Source organism: Vespa velutina, chromosome 14, assembly GCF_912470025.1.
Source record: "Vespa velutina chromosome 14, iVesVel2.1, whole genome shotgun sequence".
NCBI classification, from domain to species: Eukaryota; Metazoa; Arthropoda; class Insecta; order Hymenoptera; family Vespidae; genus Vespa; species Vespa velutina.
This window is the reverse complement of record NC_062201.1, coordinates 629,172-638,912: the sequence shown is the minus strand read 5'-3', so window position 1 is coordinate 638,912 and position 9,741 is coordinate 629,172. Positions and strand designations below refer to the sequence as shown.

Below are 9,741 nucleotides of genomic sequence, written 5' to 3'. Positions count from 1 at the left end.
AATCATCTTAATTCTTTATATTCATAAAATTAAACAAATAAGTTATAATCGAATTTCATTTAAATACTTTCTTGAAATATAAAGGAAGATTAATTATTTATTATCTTAAACATATGTATATTTAAAAAACTATATTTCTAATACAGTAATTACAGTAATTATAACAATTATAAAAATCCCAACATATTATTAAAATATGCATATATATTAGTAAATATCTTAAAAAATTCGTATAACATTCATATACATATAATATACAATTTGAGTTGTATATATTTCTTTCTTTCAAGATAAATTAACAATAATTCAAGTATAAACATTAGACTAAACAATAATTACAACCACGTATAAGTATTTAAATTTACACAGGATATTATTAAAATATGAGATTAAACTTTACCAGAAAATTATATTAATTATATTAATACAATTGATGCAAAAGTATCATATAAATATTGATCCCCACAAATTCATTCTTTCAGTTATAGATTTTAAAAGATAACAATCATAGTTGGATTTCAAATAATTATCCTATAATACATAAATTTATATACCTTTATAAATAGGCACTCGTTTTGCTGTAAATGCTGAAAGACCTTCTAATCTATCTTCAGTATTTATAACTTTATTGTAACATTGTTTTTCAATTTCTAATCCATCTTCTATAGACATTTCTATACCTTTTGATATAGCCTCTTTTGCTAGTCTAAGTGAGATTATAAAACATAGTATAATATGTTACAATACAAAATTAAGAATATATGATACTTACTTTACTCCAATAGGACCATTAGGTAGAATTTCTCTTGCAAGTGATAATGCAGCTTGATAAGCCGCATCACCATTTTTATTCTGTAGTACAACTTCATTTACAAGATGAATATTCTTTGCTTGTTGTCCATTCAAAATACGCGCTGTGTAAATAAGTTCTTTAGCTATAGCAGATCCAACTATTCTTGGTAATCTCTGAGTACCACCGGCACCTGGTATTATTGCTAGTTTTGTTTCTACAAGACCTAGTTTTGCCTCTAAAGCAGCTATTCTAATATCTGTAGCCAATGCAAGTTCTAAACCACCACCTAATGCTACACCATCTATAGCAGATATAACTGGTATTGATATTGACTCTATGTCGTTCATAATATTCCTTAAGGATGTTACGAATTCTGACACTTCTGATTTACTCATCTTTAATCTTTCATACAAATCAGCACCAGCACAGAACACGAATGGTACCAGACTACGAATAATTAGTACTCGTAATTTATCATCTTGTTTAATAGTAGAGATTGCATTATTTAATTGCGAAACAAGATTTTTTCCAAAAGCATTACGGGTATTCGGGCGATTTAGCCCTAGAACTACTATACCATTATCTTTCCCATCAAGATATTTTAAGATCACTTCTTTTACCTCAGTTTCTAAATGTAACTTTGTATTAGTAGAAAATAATTGTGTTGTAATTCTACTGCCATTGTAAACAAGTGAAGCAATCTGAATGTTTTTTATTAAGGAAATCATGACTTAAAAAAACCTGAAACAATTTTAATTATTATCAATAGTAAAAAAACATCTTATTTATCACAACAACAATTGTATTGTTTAAATGTATTTAAAGGTTTAAAAATCAAATATAATATTGTAAATAGAAAATTTAATAAAATTTAATAATATTAAAATTTGATAATATTTAGTTTCTTACTATAATAATGAGAATTAACGTTAATATTATAATAATATATTGAGAAATAATATTAATTTTTTTATGTAAAAACAGTCGATATTATACATTAGACATATATCTATTTACGTGATTTTTTTTCGATGAAAATGGATAACAATAACATAAATAAAACAAAAATATGAATAATAATATATTACTTACCTACAATTTTCAGAATTAAATACACTGTATTTATTAGGTACAGAATTCAATTTTTTTATAAATTTATTTGGACTTTGTACATTCTCATTTTGACCGATAATGAAGCTATAGCATTATGCAAATTGCTAGCTAGTAAAAAAAAATTAACGAAAGTTCAAATATGGCATATTTAACTTAACTTCAGCTTTACCGCCAAATAATACAAAATTGTAATTCACAATTTTTAATTTTCTCTGGATAACTCATCGTATATCATAATATTTTTTTTTAATATTATTTAATTTGTAATACATGCAACATCATTTAAAAATACATCAAAAACATACAAAGTTACAGTTTTAAATGATCGGTTACAAACTGATTACCATCTTTCGCACGAAACATCAGTGACTTCAGCGGGTATGGACGAAATATGAACTACAAACACAATAGGGAAGCATTTTCTTCACCATGTGTCTATTGTATCGATGTATAGGCTTGTGTAGATTATACTTCTATATAGACTATACTTCTAACTAGGAGTATAAATTATAAAGATAGATTACTTAAAAAATATTTGTTAACTGTACGAACTTTATATTCCATCTTTCTAATTAAACTTATATATATGGCTAAAGTTTATTTAAACTATTTCGATTATTAGCATATATATATGCGTAAATTTTCTGATCATTATCAAAGTGTGTTACATTCATCTTATTACCAAAGTGTGTTACATTCTTAGATATTGTGAGTTGGCGCGAATATTTACGGTTATTTGTACGTTTGTTATATAAAAAAACTAAAATTATATAAAAAAATTAAAAATATAAACAAAATTAAACAGGTTACAAAAAGTCCATCATTGCTATCAAGTTACTAGGCAACATTTTTCATTAGTGATAAAAACAACTTCATCAAGAAAAGCTCAAAAGTGTTATGTCGTTTATTTATCTCAAAAGAAAAGAATAGAAACAATTTATCAGTATGAAAACTGTGAAGTATCTGTATGCATGGATCACTTCAAATAATGTCGTACTATACAAAACAATTATTCCTACTACAAACAATATTTCTGTCAATAGTCAATATTATCAATAATGTATATGTAATAAGATTTATTCTTTCTTAAATAATTTTTATTATATTTTTGTTTTTGTTTTTTATTACAGAGCACTGAACTTTTATATAATTGACATAGAATATATGTAAAAATTACTGGAATATAGTTTTTTCTTTTTTTTTAATTTGTCTATATAAATACAAAAAAAAATTTGGTGATAAGGACATTATTTTTCATTTGTTTTTGATGCAAATGGATCATGCAAATGAATCAAGCAACCATCAGCTCAATATTACTTGCAATGAAATGCATATCATAAAAAAATAATATATACGATCTTTTTATTGTTAAAAATAATACATATTATTTTTTTTATGATATGCATTACATTATACTTCGTGAAAATTCTGGTCCAACGCTAACTGCACAGTAATTTCAACTACTACATTTATTAACTCTAACTAAATTTTATGCAATTGAAAGATTTTATATTCTCCTGTACAAATCCGTGTGCATTCAACACGGTTGATTTTAAATCGATAGTACCGTGAGATCTATTTCTTATATCTATACATTTTATTATCATTTTCATAACCTGCGTCTGTCATGAATAAATCTCGTGACGCGAAGAACACGGGATATATTTAAATATGCTTATTTCAACTCTATGTGTAGTTTCAGTGACTCTCACAAGTGCCATATCTTATACGTTTCGTTACTATGACTTTAATAGAACTTAATTATATAGAAATAAGAAATATACTCCTTTGGAAAGATAAAAGTATGAATTTAATTTAATTAAAAAAAAAAAGAGAAAAGCGAAAAATGTAAGAGACTCGACTTTAATAATAAAAATATACAATTTCAAATAATTCTACTTGCATACGCAAAAATGTAACCTTAATACATTTTCGTTTGTTTGTTTCGGCTTCATACACACTTTTATTCAGTGCTGTTTCAGTGGTTCTCATAAATGTCATCTTATACATTTCGTAGCTATGATTTTAATATGAAACTTGATTATATAAAAATAAAATTATGAATTTAATTGAATTATAAAAAAAAAAAAAGTGAAAAATATACTTTTCTCGATTTTGCTAATAAAAATGCATAAAATATGAAATAATCTTATTCGTGTACGCAGGGCAATATGGGATCGAAGATGGAATCTACTCATCGTCATAAAAGCATTTTAAATGACGTGATAAAATTAAAATATAACTAAGAGCCATTCTGAAAAGGCTCTTATGAGTCTTCCAAAATAATTTAGTATTCTAAGTTGCCTTCTTAAGGCACAGTTTGTGGAGGCCTTTTCGGCATATAATCTCTTCTTTACTTCTTGCAGGTCATCCATTACGTGCAAGCAAGAAAAGAGTCTCCGATTAAAAAACTCTATAATTCAACAAATGTAATAACAAAATTTAGCGTATTAAAATGGTTAATAAAAAATTAGAACTATTCTTAATTCTAAAATTTGAAAGAAAATCAACAATCCTAACGAAACCCTAAAAAGAAAAAGCCTAAATCATTTGTATAAAATATAATTACTAGCTTTTAATTGAGAGACATCTGGGAAGTATAAGGGAAAAACTGGAATTACTCCTTGCTTTTTAGTAATGACTACTCATCTTTTCTTTTTTAAAAGCAATAATTCTACTGAACTTTGTTCTTTCAAAAGCAATGACATTATTTAAATCTTTATTTTATCAATTCAAATTGATTAAATATTTAATTAATTTTTACTTAAAAATATAATGGAAAATCCTTGGACGCTCATTTTTAGAAACGATTATTCTATTACAAGAAAATATCTACCTCGAATATCTTCTTGTTTATTATTTATTAAAACTCGTAAATATCCATGAATATCGATATTAAAATGCAAATAAATATAAACGCGTATAAAACAAGAAGATTATATTCTGATTTAATAAATCAAAAAATAAAAAACTATTCTCGTGTAAATCTCCGAAGAAAAGTTTTTCGTGGTCACTCAAGTAACATAAAAAGAGCATTATGTTTAAAGAAAAATTAATTAATTACAACCAATCACCCATGCCGATCCAGACCTTTCATCTTAGACATGATTAAGTGATCTGAGGGACTTAAAAATTTATTTACCACTTAAGAAGTTCTAGGATGGTTCCAGATAAGTCAACATCGCTGTAAATTGAATCCATCTTCAATGATACGCCGACTTTAATACGCACTAGTTATTTATTAACAAACGATCACTGAATTTAATTCGCAAAACTCTACTGTCTTGTATAAATACAATCTGTCCTATTGTTAAAAATATTTTTCTCGAACAAACAATATTAAATCGCGAAAAATTAACAAACAAACAATGTTTTTAATTCGTAATTTTTGGTTTTTATTTTAGCGATACTACTTTCAATTTCACCATTACTTCGCACATATTACTTTCGCAATGATGTTCTAAAACAGAAAAATGAAAACAATTATTAGTATCATTGTTATAATAAGAAATTATTGAAAATATTGAATGAGATTCAAAATAATGTTAAATGATATTCTAATATTAAAGAAATGTTTGATATAAAAATACATTTACTTTAAGTTTTTGTTGATTCTTATACAAATGACCATCCTGTTCCAAGATAATAAAAAAAGTATAGGTAATTTTCTTATGACGACAAAAATTTTCATTTACGATGCATAATACTGCTTCTCTTTTGCGATTCTTGTGTTTTTATTTTATTAATACAATACTAGATTCCCTTATTCTTTCGCGCATGATTGCAATGATGTTCTGAAATAGAAAAATAAAAATAGAATTATTAGTAACATAATTATAATTGGAAATTGTTGAAAATATTGAGAAAATATTTGATACAAAAATATATTTATTTTAAATTTTTGTTGATGCTTGCACAATTGGCATTTTATTTAGTTATATTCCTTGTACCCCATATATTGTTTAAATATTTAAAAAATTATCGAAAGTACAAGTTATTTAAGTTTAAGCCATATAGAAAGAGAGAATTTCGATATTTATTCGTTAAAATACAAAAGTATACTAACTCAATAGCTAATGAAGTTAATTGAGCGTTCGTTTTTGTTGATATTAATTGCAGGCAACAACTCCGAATTCGAAATTTAAGTGTATTGAAATATTCATTTAAAATTATTTTATATTTAACGCATTTTACGAACTGTATAATTTTTAAGCGAATATACTATTGTTTAAATATTCATTTATTGTACTTCATGCATATTATAAATTGTTCAAATAATTATAAATTTATCGAAAGTATAAATTTTGTAAGCCGAGTTCGAGATTTACATGTGTTGAAATATTAGATTGAAATTTTATATTTAACGCCTGTTACAGGTTATATAATGTTTAAGCGAATGTATTATTCTCTAAATATTAGTTTATTATACTTTGTGTACATTATAGATTATTTAAATAATTAAAATTGTCTATAATACAAATTATTTAATCTTAGCCATATGGAAAAAAAGAATTTCGATGTTTACTCGTTGAAATGCAAACAAAAATTGTTTCGATAACTATCGAAGTCATTAAAAAGTTCATTCTTATTGAAATTACTTGAAGGCAATGACTCAGAGTTCAAAATTTAAACACATTGAAAATTTTTATTACATTTATTTTCTATTCAACGTATATTACGACATATGGTAATGTTTAAACAAATGTACAAACTTGATTATTATAAACTATTGTTATATAATTATTAATTATTACTAAAGTTCATTATAGTACTATAAACATTTTAAATGCATATTAAATAATCGAAAAAATCGTTTATAATAGCAGACTAATAGTTTCTAGTTTGTCTAAGTCGCTCAAACTCTTTTTCTTCGTTATTTAATGAAAACGAAAGTATTAAAATTCATATCAATCGAAATTTAAGATTAAAATTATTTTATTTTGACATTGTATTAACGCATATATGATATTTAAATAAAAAAAGTGGATTTTTTAAAACAATTATGTAAATTTGATTCATATAAATTATTATTATTTAATTATTAATATTAATGAAGCATACTAAAGTGCTATTTTTAATAAATGTTAAATAAATATTAAGTAGTCGAAAAAATTGTTTATTCTAATCTTTATTAAAATATCGATTATTAACTTTATAATGTTTAAACAATTGTACGATTGTTAAGTTAAATATTAATTATACTCTACTTCTGTATATACATTTTATACTGTTTAAATACATATAAATTATATATAATATGTAATTAATATTAATTACATATTATATGAATTTTACATGTTAAAATACATATAATAATTAAAAAGATTATATAAGCTTATTTGCTTGATAATTGAATCCTCATTTTTTCATTATATCAACTTCATAAGAAAATTTCATACAAATTTTCAATTTCGCAAAATCAAAAAGAACTAAAATAAAATCGATATAAGAAAAAAAATGAACAAGAAAAATGTGTATTACAAACCGATTATATATAAGGCAAAAAGACAATAAAAACGGACGAAATAACGTACGAAAATCAAAAAACCGCTTTGTATTTGTCATCTCATCAGTATTAGATATATCTATTAGTGAATGGTCACATGCATAAATTATTGAAGAAACGATTTGTTGAAAATTCGTGCAAAAAACCATCACGCATGATGACATTAGATTGCATCTAAAAGAGAGTATAGAAATCATTGTGAAACACTAATGACTAAATTGACTATATTGTATCTTGTTTAAATATATTCTTTCATCTTTTGTTATTATAAATCATCATCATATATAATGTAGTATGTACATGATTTATATAATATTTAAGTACATATGTATTTCGTCTTCTACTTATTTCTTTTATCATTATATTTTAATGTTATATATTATTATTGCAGTAGTAGTAATAATAATAGTAATAATATTTATATACGCCTACAGGGGAAATTACAGAGAAAAATAACACAGGGAGTTTTATCTTAATCGTCTATTTCACGTAAATAAATAAATTCAAGCGTTTATATGAAACTTAGTAGTGAGGTTACGAGCTTCTTCCCTTATGCCGCAAAGTTCAAGGGGCAGGATTATATGAAATTTTTTTTTCAAAAAAAATGTCTGAAATAGAGTTTAAACCAACAGTAAGTCCAGTTATAATTCTTGAAAGATTTTGATGAACAAAATCTTATTTTAAAGATGAAGATTTAAGCAAGGACATGGTTTTTTTTAATTTTTGGAAAAGCTTGATTTTTATGCATAAATTATTCTTGGAAAAACATTTTTAACACTTTTAATTTTATTTATTTTCAAAGAAAATAAATAAAAAACATATCCGCGTTTAAATTTTCATCTTTAAAATGATACTTTATTTTTTTAAATTGATCAAGAATTACACCTGGATTTATTAGTAGCATACGTTGTTATAAAACTAGGAGTAATAAACAGCATTAATGCGTACGTCTTATTATTAATAACATAAATAGTAAAATCAAATTATGTTGTTCCATACTTTATTGTTAGATACAATAATACAAATGATTTTTTGCATAAAAGTTCATCTAAATTTTGAAAGGTATTTCAAATAGTACAAAATGATTTAATATATTTATAAGTCTGTTATTTTCTTAATGTATATGATTGAATTATTACTATGATTATCCACGACCTCTTCCAGGTTGTGATCCTCCTGGTTGATTTTGTTGATTCAACCAAGGTGCAGAACCTGTGCCTCTCCCTCTTTGGTTTTGTCCACGACCTCTTCCACGAGCTAAATACAAATAATTAAATAAATAATAAGTATATAGAAATATATATCATTTTCATCAATATTATTATAAACATATATACAGTACAAAATATCAATAAACAATACAATATTATAATCAAACATTTATTATTTTATGAAACAAAGTCTAATCTTTATATATATTTATAACTTTTAATATCAATAAACAGTACAATATTATAATCAAACATTTATTATTTTATGAAACAAAGTCTAATCTTTATATATATTTATAACTTTTTTTTAATTATTATGTGCTAGTATTAACATCGTTATTTTAATTTACTTTCTACGAAATATTAACATTTTAGATTTTAAATATGCATCATACAATATTATAATAATATGAATATCGTACATATAAAAACTGATATATAAATTAATATTGTGAAGTTATATTTAATGAACTTACTAATGATTAAGTTATAATAATGAACTTACATCACCAGAAACATTATTAATATTAAAGTAATTCTAGCAATAAATCATTTAATATATAAATTTATAAATATTTCTATTACTTTTAGAATTGACGAACTTACCTTGAGCACGTAAAATAGCGGATTTTCCTCTGCCCGCAGTACCTGAACCTTTACCACCTGGCCTTTTAAACATAGGTGCATTTTTCAACATGTCCGGTAATATTAAAAACCTTATTTTGGATCCACGAATATATACATTTTCTAATTGAGCAACTTGTTTATCTCTATACGTTACTGTTATATTTTGCATTTGACAATTCATATTATCTTCGGCTTCTATTAATTTACCACGATAGACCTCACCGGTGTTCGTTTCACATGTTATTATATGTCCTTCTGCTTCGTGAAGTACTTTAATAGGTACTCCGATCGACATGATGCTCGTTTCTGTTTACAAATGTATTTTATGTTCTTACGAAAGTACTGAACAAAATACAAATATAAGATCTACCAATACCGTAAGTTTCTCTCAAAAAGATTTGTTTTACTTGGTTATATTAATTTATATATACCATAGATCGTACTTCTTAAGATAAAAACCCTAATACATTTGCAGTTCAGTTAAAAATATA

The 9,741-nt window shown here is 24.4% G+C and overlaps 2 protein-coding genes across 2 annotated transcripts; both read right to left on the bottom strand.

The window, feature by feature from the left end:
• Window positions 1-432: 432 nt before the first annotated feature.
• On the bottom strand, window positions 433-5,680 carry LOC124954051 (methylglutaconyl-CoA hydratase, mitochondrial-like). The gene is made up of 5 exons (XM_047506312.1): window positions 5,503-5,680; window positions 5,049-5,366; window positions 1,886-4,319; window positions 773-1,534; window positions 433-706 (listed from the first exon to the last, which is right to left on the bottom strand). Exons 4-5 carry the CDS (start codon window positions 1,519-1,521, stop codon window positions 547-549), a joined length of 909 nt encoding a protein of 302 aa, XP_047362268.1. The 5' UTR covers window positions 1,522-1,534; window positions 1,886-4,319; window positions 5,049-5,366; window positions 5,503-5,680; the 3' UTR covers window positions 433-546.
• Window positions 5,681-8,395: 2,715 nt separating this feature from the next.
• Window positions 8,396-9,691, bottom strand: LOC124954041 (small nuclear ribonucleoprotein Sm D3). Its single transcript, XM_047506286.1, has 2 exons — window positions 9,230-9,691; window positions 8,396-8,669 (listed from the first exon to the last, which is right to left on the bottom strand). Exons 1-2 carry the CDS (start codon window positions 9,543-9,545, stop codon window positions 8,557-8,559), a joined length of 429 nt encoding a protein of 142 aa, XP_047362242.1. The 5' UTR covers window positions 9,546-9,691; the 3' UTR covers window positions 8,396-8,556.
• Between the last annotated feature and the right edge of the window lie 50 nt (window positions 9,692-9,741).

Excerpts from the sequence above, each read along its gene's own strand:
- LOC124954051 (XM_047506312.1), bottom strand. The coding sequence starts at position 1,521 with ATGATTTCCTTAATAAAAAACATTCAGATTGCTTCACTTGTTTACAAT. Across the intron at positions 707-772 it reads AATGGTCCTATTGGAGTAAA|ACTAGCAAAAGAGGCTATAT; the intron begins GTAAGTATCATA and ends AATCTCACTTAG.
- LOC124954041 (XM_047506286.1), bottom strand. The coding sequence starts at position 9,545 with ATGTCGATCGGAGTACCTATTAAAGTACTTCACGAAGCAGAAGGACAT. Across the intron at positions 8,670-9,229 it reads CGCTATTTTACGTGCTCAAG|CTCGTGGAAGAGGTCGTGGA; the intron begins GTAAGTTCGTCA and ends ATTTGTATTTAG.